The sequence below is a fragment of the Aspergillus candidus genome (assembly GCF_002847045.1).
Source record: "Aspergillus candidus strain CBS 102.13 unplaced genomic scaffold BDW47scaffold_78, whole genome shotgun sequence".
NCBI lineage: Eukaryota > Fungi > Ascomycota > Eurotiomycetes > Eurotiales > Aspergillaceae > Aspergillus > Aspergillus candidus.
In genome coordinates this window covers 60,954-73,002 of record NW_020194083.1, presented here as the reverse complement: position 1 = coordinate 73,002, position 12,049 = coordinate 60,954, and the positions used below count along the sequence as shown (strand labels likewise).

General features: G+C 52.0%; 5 protein-coding genes across 5 annotated transcripts; 3 read left to right on the top strand and 2 right to left on the bottom strand.

The window, feature by feature from the left end:
- Positions 1–349: 349 nt before the first annotated feature.
- On the bottom strand, positions 350–2,592 carry cit1 (citrate (Si)-synthase CIT1). The gene is made up of 7 exons (XM_024814398.1): positions 2,208–2,592; positions 2,080–2,144; positions 1,924–2,008; positions 1,818–1,865; positions 1,146–1,762; positions 781–1,081; positions 350–729 (listed from the first exon to the last, which is right to left on the bottom strand). Exons 1-7 carry the CDS (start codon positions 2,322–2,324, stop codon positions 541–543), a joined length of 1,422 nt encoding a protein of 473 aa, XP_024667818.1. The 5' UTR covers positions 2,325–2,592; the 3' UTR covers positions 350–540.
- Positions 2,593–3,919: 1,327 nt separating this feature from the next.
- On the top strand, positions 3,920–7,701 carry BDW47DRAFT_113368 (Nrd1 complex RNA-binding subunit). The gene is made up of 8 exons (XM_024814397.1): positions 3,920–4,552; positions 4,610–4,855; positions 5,122–5,221; positions 5,284–6,258; positions 6,316–6,349; positions 6,399–6,567; positions 6,621–6,825; positions 6,879–7,701. Exons 1-8 carry the CDS (start codon positions 4,433–4,435, stop codon positions 7,193–7,195), a joined length of 2,166 nt encoding a protein of 721 aa, XP_024667817.1. The 5' UTR covers positions 3,920–4,432; the 3' UTR covers positions 7,196–7,701.
- Positions 7,702–7,704: 3 nt separating this feature from the next.
- BDW47DRAFT_113365 (O-acetylhomoserine aminocarboxypropyltransferase/cysteine synthase family protein) lies at positions 7,705–10,317 on the bottom strand. Its single transcript, XM_024814396.1, has 6 exons — positions 9,705–10,317; positions 9,598–9,652; positions 9,461–9,544; positions 9,049–9,408; positions 8,372–8,940; positions 7,705–8,306 (listed from the first exon to the last, which is right to left on the bottom strand). Exons 1-6 carry the CDS (start codon positions 9,749–9,751, stop codon positions 8,111–8,113), a joined length of 1,311 nt encoding a protein of 436 aa, XP_024667816.1. The 5' UTR covers positions 9,752–10,317; the 3' UTR covers positions 7,705–8,110.
- A 376-nt stretch (positions 10,318–10,693) lies between these two features.
- BDW47DRAFT_113362 (MARVEL domain-containing protein) lies at positions 10,694–11,817 on the top strand. Its single transcript, XM_024814395.1, has 3 exons — positions 10,694–10,936; positions 10,987–11,260; positions 11,313–11,817. Exons 1-3 carry the CDS (start codon positions 10,852–10,854, stop codon positions 11,422–11,424), a joined length of 471 nt encoding a protein of 156 aa, XP_024667814.1. The 5' UTR covers positions 10,694–10,851; the 3' UTR covers positions 11,425–11,817.
- BDW47DRAFT_86880 (uncharacterized protein) lies at positions 11,327–11,797 on the top strand. Its single transcript, XM_024820082.1, has one exon. The coding sequence runs from the start codon at positions 11,446–11,448 to the stop codon at positions 11,746–11,748; it is 303 nt and encodes a 100-aa protein (XP_024667815.1). The 5' UTR covers positions 11,327–11,445; the 3' UTR covers positions 11,749–11,797.
- Positions 11,818–12,049: the final 232 nt, after the last annotated feature.

Here is a 12,049-nt window from a genome sequence, read left to right as displayed (position 1 = left end):
CGTAGAGTATGCAGATCTCGGTTCCCCCCCCTCCCCCGATTCTATTTCACAGATATTCAAGCTGTCCTTGTTATGTCGGAACCCCTTGCATGTGTCGGGAGACCCCGAGCTCTATCTTCGATAGCTTAGCGAAGGTGCTAGGATCGGTCCGGGAAGTTCGGTGGTTTCAAATAAGCATTCGTGGGCAGTTCACGAGGGAATAAGTCTCGAGCTCAATATGAGCTACTTTGCCGAATTGGGTCTACACCCCCAACCGGCACGAGCTTTCGCAAGACGGAGCACTGACGGTTCTACGGCTTCATGGTCGGTGACGTCGGTTTCGCGCACAGGGCATGCCGACTAAGAAGGGTATGGAGAATTGACGTGGATTCTGGAAGTGTTGTTCCTATAAGGCCCGCTCGAACCAAGTCCTATCATACAATAATCGAACCAACCCCACCCCAACACTCCACCGGTCCCAGTCTAAAGAATAATACAAAAATGTGCTATATCGTTAAAAGAAAAAAAATTCCCCGGCGCTTTTCAAACCATTCGACAAATTTAGAACTTAGCGCCGACCAGCTTGGCGTAGGCCTCGGTGCTGAAGCTCTTGGGGCGCTCGATGGGGGCACCCAGACCACGGTCGATGATCAGCTGGGGCAGGACACCCAGGGCACGCGACACACCGAACAGGACGGTGTAGTAGTTGGCCTCGGTCAGACCGTAGTACTGCAGGAGCACACCAGAGTGCTAGGAAAGGATTAGCAAGGGTCAAGGTGGTTCGTCAAAATGGCAACTTACAGCGTCAACGTTGGGGAAGGGGTTCTTGGTCTTGCCGTGCTCGGTCAGGACACCGGGGGCGATCTTGTAGACCTGGCTGACCAGCTTGAACATGGGGTCATCGGGCAGCTTGCGGAGGGCAAACTCGCGCTGAGACACGTAGCGGGGATCGGTCTTGCGCAGGACGGCGTGGCCGTAGCCGGGGACGACCTGGCCGGCCTTCAGGGTGGACCACAGGTAGTCCTTGATGGCCTGGTCGCTCAGGTCGTTGCCAATGGCGGCCTTCATCTTGGTGAGCCAGTTCAGCACCTCCTGGTTGGCCCTGTTGAAAGATTAGATGGTTGTCCTAAGGTGGGGGGGGAACATTCGGGTTCGGGGCAACCTACAGGCCGTGCAGGGGACCAGCCAGGCCGTTGAGACCGGCAGACAGGGAGAGCATGGGGGAGCTCAGGGCGCTGCCGACCAGGTGGGTGGTGTGGGCGCTGACGTTGCCACCCTCGTGGTCGGTGTGGATGGTCAGGTACAGACGCATCAGCTCAACGAAGTCGCTGTTGCCGCCGAAGCCGAGCTGGTTGGCCAAGTTGAAGGAGTAATCCTTGTCCTTCTGGATGGGGGCGACCTTGCCATCCTTGAAGATGTTGCGGTAGATGCGGGAGGCAATGTTGGGCAGCTTGGCAATGAGGTCCATGGAGTCCTCGAAGGTGTAGTTCCAGTAGTCCTTCTTGTTGATACCCTTGGCATAGGCCTTGGCGAAGGAAGACTCGTGCTCGAGGGCGGTCACGGCGAGGGAGAACTGGGCCATGGGGTGGAGGGTGCTGGGGCAGCGGTCGATGAGCTCCTCAACGAACTTGGGGAGGTCGGAGCGGGCAGCCCACTCGGCGGACAGGTCGCGGACCTGCTGCTCGGAGGGGACCTCGCCGGTCAGGAGCAGCCAGAAGAGGCCTTCGGGCAGGGGCTCCTGGCCACCAGGGGCCTTGGGGAGGAGCTTCTGGCACTCAGGGATCTAATGGCAACATGAGTATTGTGACCGCAATTGGGGGAGAGAGATGACAACTTACGGTAAGGCCACGGAAGCGGATACCCTCCTCGGAGTCGAGGACGGAGCCCTAATGACGATGTTAACTTTTTTTTTTTCCGACCTCACGACCTGTGATAGGCACTCACCTCCCACACGAGGGACTTGATGCCACGGGCACCACCGTAGACCTGGTCAAGAGTGACCTCACCGATGACCTTGTTGCCATGCTCCCTGTAGTTTTCGAGCTCCGTTAGCAATCATTTGCACCAAGGTATCAAAAGCGAGTGGGCGAACAGGCATACTTTCTGAGCTTCTTGACCTTCTCGATCTCGGCGGGAAGGTTGTCGGCGAAGGTCTCCTTCAGAGACTAGAGACGCATTGACGTCAGTATAACTTGCGACAGAGATCGCCGAGAAAGGGAAATGGTTACCTTAGCCTTGCTCGAGTAGCAGCGCAGGCCATTGAAGGCAGCAGACTGAACAACGGGCTTGCTGGCAAAGGTAGAGGAACGCAGAGCAGACGTTCCGAGTCTCAATGTGGACGCCATATCGAAAAGACCCTAGTAGATTTAGGGGAAACGAAAAGGTTGAGAGAATGGGAGAGAGGAGAGGAAGAATGACCAAGGGAAGGAATGCTCGATCAAAGAAGAAAGAAAGGGAGAAGAGAGAAGGAGAAGCGGGAGAGAGAGAGTTGATGAAGCTCCCGGGGAGATGGCCCAATTTTTTTCCATCTGGCCGTACAGCCGGTACATGGGCCGTACGGTAATGATTCAGATGTGGGCAAGACAATGGCGAGCAGGTGTAAAATACGGTCACCCTCCATTCCAGGCCGGTCTCCCGAAATTCCAACCCGTCTTTTTCTTCTCCCTGTGATAATTTCTACTTGTTCTTCGCACGGCTTGTCCTTCTACCCGCCATCTTCCGTCCACCGAGATACCACCTATCTTGGAGATCACGATAGTTCTCCATCGCTACTGTCCCGTCAATATCTGACTGAGATCTCTCTCTATAGATTCTATAGATCGCAATCCTCAGTTCTTGTTAAGCTTCAATCCCATCATACAATCTATCAATCAATCTAGTCCGTGTGCCACTGTGCTAGACCTAGGGAGGCCCTGGCGTCATCAGATAACTGAGTATCGACGAAAGTCTCTCTTTCCATGGTCCCTTGGAACTTTTGGGTGCCCGTGAACGGGACCGATATTCAACACTACCGCCCATTCAGCTCAAGGCTAGTGACGTCGGCAAGTCGCCATTCGGGCTTAGACTGAGTTTATGGGGGTGGGCCTTTTTTTTTTCCTTTCTCTTTTTTCCCTTTTTGATTCTCTTTTTTCGCCTCTTCCATAAAAGGATATATCTTTCTTGTTGGAATCTCTTCTGGTTGATTCCAAGACGTATATCTGTTTCGAATATTACGTGGACTGGAAATTGGAAGCGGATACCTTTGATACGTAATCTTTTAAAGAGATGAACATTGTCAATGTAAATTTTTTTTTCTTACTCTTGTGACTACCGACTAAGGAGAGACCCACAGTAATATAATCAATCAATCTTCTCCGTTCGGACTGATGCCATTACCTTATGGACTCACCGGGACGGTTGACGGGGCTGGACGTCATAATGTCTTTCCACGTGATATCATGTGACCTGCATTTCTTTGTTAGGGCATGTATTGTATAATCTATACACAACACTTATGCAGCGGACCAAGTGACGCACCGACACCCTGGTGGTTATGATTCAATAGTAGAGCATATTAAAGACAGAATTCTATCACTACACACTCAATATATTAGACTCAATCAAGGTTGACTTGCACTAGATATACAGCGTACCACTGAATTATTTGGAGAGCAGTACTGTAACTTGGTATGGAGTGACTTGATAGGTATAACTGAAACCAATGCAGGCGGTATCAAGTTTCAACATCCGATCTATATGTTTCACATCTGAACCACTTGGGCAGATCTAAACGATCGAGAGAGTCTCAGCATATGGGCGATGTTCCAAATGGGGGAGGAAGGCAGTGTCAACACTCAAAACTATATTTAGTCCACCCTAATAGGACAGATGAGCCACCCTCTTGCCTCAGGCCACCCAGTACGAGGTCACGTGGTACCCCTTCGTCGCTAGTGTGGAAATTGCAATTTTCTCCTCACTCGCAGGCTGAATCTTTGTTCATTTTTCTTCTCCTTCCCTCCTTCTTCCTCCTCTCGCCATCCCCATCACCCTCTTCTCACCTCTTTTCTACTCATCTTCTATCTAATCTCCCTGTAACTCGTCGTCTGCTTGTGTTCTTTATCGTGTGATTTTTTTCCACGCTTTAGGTCGTACCCTGTACACGTGCTCGTTCGCGAGTCGCAAAAGCCCTGGACACGATCGCTTGGCTGTGTTCCAGCTGTAGGCGGAAGGCCCTGGTCCTCCCAAAGTACAGTCGTGGGATCAGTAGTGACCCGGCAAGAAAGTCCGCTTAAGAACCTGGTATCAACAAGAGGCCAAATTCGGTCGCCCTCTCCTGGTTTAAGACATAAAACAGTACTGGATCACCGGTAGATCACGACTGAGGTCTCGCTTGCCTTCGCACTCAGAACAGATAGTTCTTTTTTCTCTCTATTGTTGTTCTCTCGTCCAGGAAACCCAGACATCATAACCAACCATGTCTTCCGCTGTAGCAGAGTTGGATAACTATCTGCAGTCGATGCTTGCCCTCAAGCCTCCGGGCGTGTCAGGTTCTAAGATCAACAGCATCACCTCTCTCTGTACAGCCAACGTCCAGGTAAATGACCCTTGCGCCATTCGTGGCATACAGCTTGTTAACATAAATCTCCTCTAGAACGAGTCCGTTCTCATCCAGAAGATCTATACGCACTTCAAAAAGGCTCCAGGGACACACAAATTGGGCGTACTCTATGTCGTAGACTCTGTAACTCGACAGTGGGTAGAAGCAGCGCGCAAATCAGGCCAACAAGCTGGTAGCGCAGCTCCCGATGGAACCTTTGCCGCTGGCGTGAACAGAGTGACCGAATTATTACCTGTCTTAATGACGGATATCATAAACAATGCTCCTGAAGATCAAAAGGTACGCTGGACACATGGCTTTAGCAAAAAAAAACAACAAGAAAACACACCAAACCAAAAAAGAAAGGACGAAATACTTCAGAGTGCGGGCATGCATAGGCCGATATAAAGGCAGCGCCCCAACCTCTCTTAGGGTCGTTCGACCTGCGTATCTCCTGCACTACCCCCCCACTACTACGTATCCCCTATACCCTGCATAGATTCACGCTCTCTTCTAGCTTATTGTGACGAATAACATGGCCCTAATACTTTTTTGCTCTGATATAGGAAAAAATCAAGAAGTTGGTGGACATTTGGGAGCGGGGATACACTTTCCCTGCGCCTATGCTCGCCTCGTTCAAGCAGAAATTGAATGCACCTGCACACAGTAAGCGACATCCGTTCCCTTTCTAGACAACCGGTCGTGGAGAGACCCTAACCCTTTCTTAGATATCGAAAGCACTACTCCCGAGGGGTCTCCGGCACCTAACATGCTAGGCGCCCAACCCCAAGCCAATGGTGCCGCTTCAGGAACCCCAGCGCAATCGGCGCCGGACACGTCGAGTATTCTCAAAGCTTTGGCAGACATGGCCAAACAGAATACGGCGGCTCCGGCAGCACCGGCAGTGTCCGCGCCTGCTAACCCTCTTGGTGCCTATTCGGCCCCGTCAGTGCCACAGCCGGACCCCACGACACTGAATGGACAGGCCGGCGTAAACCCCTACACTGCTGGCTCCATGGCCACGCCCTTCGCGGCGTTAAGTATGGCCCCGACGCAGAGCCACACGCCCCCGAACCCCATGGCTGCGAACCCTCTGGCGGCCCTCCTTCCCCAGGCAACTGCTGCAGTTCCGGCTCAGCAAACCCCTGGCATGCCGGGGCCCGACGCCCTGCAGCAGCAGCTTCAACTCCTGCAGCTCTTGGCTGCACAGGGAATTCCCCAAGACCAGTGGGCTACAGCCCTGCAGATCCTCAGCTTGTCCAATGCCGGAGGCATGGGCAACATGACTGCCCCCCAGGTCCCCGGTTTCAATTTCCCGGGCCAGAACGTCAACAATGCTTGGGGTGGCCGTGCCGACTCGCAGACGCGCGATTTTGATCGCGAGCGTGAGCGAGAACGTGACTACATGCGTTCGCCTCCTAACCAGTATCGTCGCCGTTCGCGCTCTCCTGGCGGTTGGGATAGACGTCGCGAGGCCTCCCCCCCGCGACGCCGCGATAGCCCCGTCTATGGCGAGTACCACGGTGACTCCCCCGGTCGCCGCGGCGGAGATCCCCGCGGCCGACGTGGCAACGACTACCGCCAGCGCAGCCCTCCCGGACGCAGACGCCGCTCGCCGTCCCCTCGCAAGGATCCAGCCCTGCCTCCACCGGGACCCAAGCTTATCGAATGGGACTACTCTATTGGACAAGGATGCATCAAAGGTGAGTCGGATCCTCCCCACGCTGCTCCCTAACCCCGGTCACTAACCGTTATTCTAGTTCTGAGTCGAACTTTGTTCGTCGGTGGTGTAACGTAAGTCTTCTGATATCCTTGAGGACCCCAATTATACTGACAATTCCAGATCATCCGAGGCTCATCTACGCTCTCTTTTCTCCAAGTTCGGTATCGTCCAAACTTGTATCGTCAATATCGATAAGCGCCATGCGTTTATCAAGATGATCGGCCGAACCGATGCCATCAATGCTCGTGACGGAATGGAATCATACAAGTCTGGCGACATGCAATTGCGAGTAAGTGAATTGGAATCATGATACAACCGACCCGACGCTAACGTTATTTCCAGACCCGATGGGGCGTAGGATTTGGCCCTCGTGACTGCAGCGACTATCAGACCGGCGTCAGTGTGATCCCTATCGAGAGGCTCACCGAGGCTGATCGCAAATGGATGGTCAACGCCGAGTATGGCGGCACCGGAGGACGGCCCATTGAATCCGGCATGGTCGTGGAAGAGCCCGACATTGAGATCGGCGCCGGCGTTTCTTCGAAAGGTTCGTCCTGCACATATCCCCCGCATCACCATCAATACTGACTAGGAGAACAGCCATCAGCAGACGTATCGCGACCGATACCGGTGGCAAGCGAGGCCCCGTGTCATCGCGCACCCAGCAAGATCCTCGAGGTGGTCGCCGGCCAGAACACCCTGACCCTCAAGGCGGGAAGCCAGTTGGTCCTGGCGGACCTAGCGGCTCAGTCGATCGGGACACCTCCAATGTGGGTAACATTGGGGTGCCTCCTGCCGTCCCTGGCTTCGGTTTCTCATTCCCCGGTATGCCGATGTTTCCTCCTGGCTTCATGATGGGAGGCGCTGGCGCCGGAGGCTCCACACAGCCGCCTCCCCCAGGCCAGGGAGGAAACTAAGGTCTGACCCGATGAATATAATGTCTAACTGTCACCTGATATGACTGTTTTTTCGTCTTTTCCCTTTCTCTTATTCAAACCGCCTGTACATTTCTTTTATCTCTTCCCCCTTTTGTTTCCTTCCTTGTTGTTTGTTGAATAGGAATCCGGCGTTCACCAGGTCATTGCTTTCGAGACAAAAAAAGGTTTACCGACCAACAGCTGCACATGTATGCCAAAATGGCAGTGATCATGTACCACGGGGGTAGTGGAGTGGTAGTGTTATATCATTTGAAGCCTCCTTACGAAGGTCACCAACACTCTACACCCCTCTTTTTACTTTTCATTTTATTTTTTTTCTTTCCCTGTGAGAGAATCTCAGTACTGGATGGTTTTTTGGGCGGTCTGGTCTTCGTTTTGTTGTTTTATCTTTTCTTTTTTTTTCTACCATTGAGAGGGAAGTTCTTCTCTGCTGCTTGTATTACACTTTTAACTGCTTATTTTATTCATCATTTATTTATTGTTCATTATCTAACTTTCTACTTGAATGGTTGTTGGATGTCTTGATGGTTCTTTTCGAGATGTCTTGTTTGTAGTCATGTCTCTGCTAGACTTATGTATGTATGTCTGTATGCCCCAGTCGGTCAGGTGTTCCCCCACGCCTGAGAAGATAGTATATACCCAAAACTTGGGTCAAGTAGTTATAAAACCACCTATTCATAATATCAAACCGTTTACCATAAATTACTTGCTCTATCATGAAAAATCGTCATTATATATACCAGATCACAAGCGTCAACATCCATCTAATCAAAGTCATGTTCAACATCACTTGGCACAGGTGCCACGCCCCGTTCTCTCAAGTGATTGATTCACAAGGGCGGGGGGGAAGGAGACAGCCATATACATCTGGGGATCAGGTTTTTGGTTTAGAATTTACTGGCCAGCGTTCACAGCGCTCGATGCCTTGAAGGACTGCTCGAAGTCGGCGATGATGTCGTCGATGTGCTCTGTGCCGACCGAGATGCGGATCGCATCTTCTGCCACGCCGGAATCGAGACGCTCCTGGTTGCTGAGCTGCTGGTGTGTCGTGGACCAGGGGTGGATGGCCAGAGTCTTGGAGTCGCCGACGCTGTTGTCACATGATTAGATGGAATCTTAGATGGTGGTAGTTAATTGGGGGGGGGGAAGGCTTACTTGGCAAGGTTCGAGATCAACTTGAACCCGTCCACGACTTGACTACCGGCGGTGGCACCGCCCTTGACGCCGAAGGAGAGGACACCTCCGAAGCCGCGGGGCAGGTAGCGCTTCGCGGTTTCGTGGCTGGGGTGGTCTTCCAGACCGGGGTAGGACACCCAGCTGACGTTCTCGTTCTTGCGGAGCCAGTTGGCCAAGGCGACGGCGTTGGTCGCGTGACGCTCACCACGCAGACTCAGCGTCTCGATGCCGAGCAGGAGCTGCTGGGCAGCGAACGGGTTCAGTGCCGATCCGAGGTCACGGAGGATCTCCACCCGCACGCGAAGGGCAAACGCCAGGGGACCGAACGTCTCCCAGAACTTCAGGCCGTGATAGCCTTCCGAGGGCTCGACCATCTGGGGGAATCGCGCGGCGTGCTTGCCCCAGTCGAATTTCCCGCTGTCCACAACAACACCGCCAATGGTGGTACCGTGCCCGCCGATCCACTTGGTAGCGCTGTGGACGACAATGTCGGCGCCGTGCTCGATTGGACGACAGAAGTAACCGCCGGCTCCGAACGTGTTGTCCACCTGTATTCTGTTAGATCACAGCAGTCTTGTTCACGGCACAGAAAACACAAATAGCAACAATAATAGTAATAAATATAAGAGAAAGAGGGAAAGGTGGGGTAAACATACAACTAGGGGAACACCCTTTTCGTGCGCAACCTTGGCGATCGCTTCAAAATCCGGAACATTGTACCGAGGGTTCCCGATGGTCTCAACGTAAACGGCCTTGGTGCGATCATCAATGGCCGCACCGATGTCCTCGGGCTTATCTCCCTGGACGAATTTGGTGTTGATCCCCAAGCGAGGGAACATGACCTTGAATTGGTTGTAGGTGCCACCGTAGAGGTTGCTGGTGGAGACAATGTTGTCCCCAGCGTGGGCCAGGGCGGCGACGGCCATGAACTGCGCGGCCTGACCGGAAGAGGCGGCAACAGCAGCCACGCCGCCTTCGAGGGCCGCAATGCGCTTCTCGAAGACATCGACCGTCGGCTGGAGTCTATTAGTCGCCCATCCAGGTGTTGGATTGGATGGAGGCACTTACATTCATGATGCGACTGTAGATGTTTCCGAATTCTTGGAGGCCAAACAGCCTCGCGCCGTGGGCGGAGTCATTGAAGGAGTAGGACTGATGTTGGTGAGCAACTGAGCCTCGTAGACAGATGACGAGAGATGTCTTACGGTGGTGGCATAGATGGGCACCGCGCGAGCGTTGGTTGTGGGGTCAGGTTCCTGACTGGAGAGTTGTCAGTCAACGGTCACACTGCCTTGTGGGGCTCAAACCGTACCCTGCGTGAAGCTGGAGAGTCTCGAAACGAGGCTGTTGAGCAGACATGATGATAAGACTTGGGGGATCAGTCAGGGATGAAAGAGAGGAGGGGTTCAAAGTGCGGGAGGAAAGTTAGTATGGTTGGAAGGAGAGCTATAGTTATACAGGGCGATGGCGTGATTTGAGGAGAACATGAGGGGTGCGAAGTCGGCGACTGCGGGACAACCAATCTTTAGACCTCTTCCCCATATTTCCTTTTCCGGATCTTCTTCCTCTGTTCCTTCAATTGATTGTGGGGTCCTAAAATACCAATTGACTCGAAGTCTGGTTAAGTGGTCAGCTGTCAAAGATCTCCTTGACATATGGATCTCCGCTAATTGTACATCCGGACGCCACGATATAGGCAGGTACTGGAGAAATCGGATAGACGCGTCGGGGCAAATATCGCTCTACCGAGTATAGAGCTACCCCAATGGATCGACATCAGCCACATTGGTTGGGATTCATCGTTTAATTAATTTGCTGGAAGGACGCGATAATTTATTTCCGACCTCATTCAGGAAGAGCTACAGCCACAAGGACCTGGCCCTAAACAAACAAAGTCATCTGACTCATTGCATCTAACTAACTAGTCCGCGACAAAAAGTACTCCGTACGGAGTATGTATTTAGAACTGACTGGTGATCATCATGCCAACGCCACGACGTGTGGAGGCCAAACACGAGGTATGCTGCTACCTAGACTATATTTGTCCTCTCAGCTCCATCCACTGTCGTCATCGGACGGCTATTTTCCCGTCCAAGCCCTATCCCTGCCTCGAAGAATGTTAGGTACCTAGCAAACTAGCAAATTAATCAATGAAAAACTCGGACAACCAAGGAATATCCCCGCTAATGCACCCTTTACGAATCAAACGCGCCCAATACGAGTGCGCCTCAGATGACGTCCGCCCCTCCAGGGCTCTTGCCAAAATGACTGCCTTAAAAAAAGGACCGTTATAATCAGGGAGGTTCCCGTCTGCTGTCTCTGCTGGCAGGTGTCCCACAAGGCAGCTAGAATTTTCATTAAAGAAAACCCTTTTTTTTATTGGGAAAACTTCAACGTTGGTGCTGGGAGTTACAAGCTATACTAATCCAACACCGAAAGACTCATTCATTCATTGCATCATGCAGCTCAATTTTCCCTGGATCTATCCCGTACGGGTCGTGCAAGTCGTCTTCGGCATAATAGTGCTCGGTTTGGCAGCATATGGTCGGTTGTCTTTCTTTCTTCCATCTAGCCTAGAACTAATTGTGATGCAGCCATCAATATACCCGTGAGTAGCGATACCGTCAACTTCATGCTCTTCAATGGCATCTGGACGGCATTCATCGCTACGCCCTATCTCGCCTTCGCACCGGCGTTCTTCCCCCACGCGGCGCTTCAGTTTGTCGTACCTGCAGTAGAGGCAGTCACTGCGATCTTCTGGTTCGCAGGTTTCGTGGCAACAGCGACTATCTTGCCCCCGCCCCGATTGTGCCATGGGGGGCTGTGTAATTCCCTGCAGGCGGCTACGGTGTTTGGCGCTTTCGAATGGTATGTTCTCTCCCCCATGGATTGGGATGATCTCGTGTTAATGGACGACTAGGGTGCTGTTTATGGTCACTGCCGTCTTTGCTGGACTGGGTGCTCTCCGAACTCACCGGGAGGGCAGGTCGGGGAATGCTCCTCCGACGACCACCGTCAACCTGGGTGTTTAAGGAGCGGATCGGTGTTGTGAAATGCTTGCAATCATGCTTTTTTTTTTCCTACCTTTTTTATTTGAAGTTATCCCGCCGCGAAACTCCCGGTCGACTTCATGGATGATACGACTTTTTGATACCCTTGCCGTGGCGGGATGTGTTACGATGAACGTGCCTACTCTGGCGCTAATTAATGCCGCGCGACTCGCGAACAGCCCAAGAAATCAGTTTACTTTTGTCTGGAATCATTCAAGTGAAAGACCCGTAACTGTCTTATGCTTGTTTGAATCCAATTTTAACTGCTGGACTGAAAAAGAACTCTTCTTTCTCCACATGACATGAAGTAGTATGATAGTACGATATGTAGTAGATCGGTAGTCTTGTTTCTCTGACATGATTTGATTGAGCTTATTTTATTCTCTATTTCTATTCAGCTGAATCAGGATTGTTCCCTCACTGTATATCTCTTGATGGCAGTAAATATCGACCCACTGATGACCGCGACAACCATGTAAGGACGCAGGATCCGTCGGCCTGCAGTAGTCACTCTATAGTCAATGAATTCGGCGACAAACACGAGCGCAAAGTCAAAAGAAAAGAAAAAGAAAAGAAACAATCCATAACAAAAAAAAAATTGCCATCG

Coding starts and splice junctions, on each gene's coding strand:
- BDW47DRAFT_86880 (XM_024820082.1), top strand. CDS start 11,446: ATGCTTGCAATCATGCTTTTTTTTTTCCTACCTTTTTTATTTGAAGTT.
- BDW47DRAFT_113365 (XM_024814396.1), bottom strand. CDS start 9,751: ATGTCTGCTCAACAGCCTCGTTTCGAGACTCTCCAGCTTCACGCAGG. Junction 9,409..9,460: donor TCTACAGTCGCATCATGAAT/GTAAGTGCCTCC, acceptor AATAGACTCCAG/CCGACGGTCGATGTCTTCGA. Junction 8,307..8,371: donor TTGATCTCGAACCTTGCCAA/GTAAGCCTTCCC, acceptor ATGTGACAACAG/CGTCGGCGACTCCAAGACTC.
- BDW47DRAFT_113368 (XM_024814397.1), top strand. CDS start 4,433: ATGTCTTCCGCTGTAGCAGAGTTGGATAACTATCTGCAGTCGATGCTT. Junction 6,259..6,315: donor TGGACAAGGATGCATCAAAG/GTGAGTCGGATC, acceptor CCGTTATTCTAG/TTCTGAGTCGAACTTTGTTC. Junction 6,568..6,620: donor CTGGCGACATGCAATTGCGA/GTAAGTGAATTG, acceptor CGTTATTTCCAG/ACCCGATGGGGCGTAGGATT.
- cit1 (XM_024814398.1), bottom strand. CDS start 2,324: ATGGCGTCCACATTGAGACTCGGAACGTCTGCTCTGCGTTCCTCTACC. Junction 1,866..1,923: donor TCAAGTCCCTCGTGTGGGAG/GTGAGTGCCTAT, acceptor CATCGTCATTAG/GGCTCCGTCCTCGACTCCGA. Junction 1,763..1,817: donor TCCGCTTCCGTGGCCTTACC/GTAAGTTGTCAT, acceptor TGTTGCCATTAG/ATCCCTGAGTGCCAGAAGCT.
- BDW47DRAFT_113362 (XM_024814395.1), top strand. CDS start 10,852: ATGCAGCTCAATTTTCCCTGGATCTATCCCGTACGGGTCGTGCAAGTC. Junction 10,937..10,986: donor GCTCGGTTTGGCAGCATATG/GTCGGTTGTCTT, acceptor ATTGTGATGCAG/CCATCAATATACCCGTGAGT. Junction 11,261..11,312: donor GTGTTTGGCGCTTTCGAATG/GTATGTTCTCTC, acceptor ATGGACGACTAG/GGTGCTGTTTATGGTCACTG.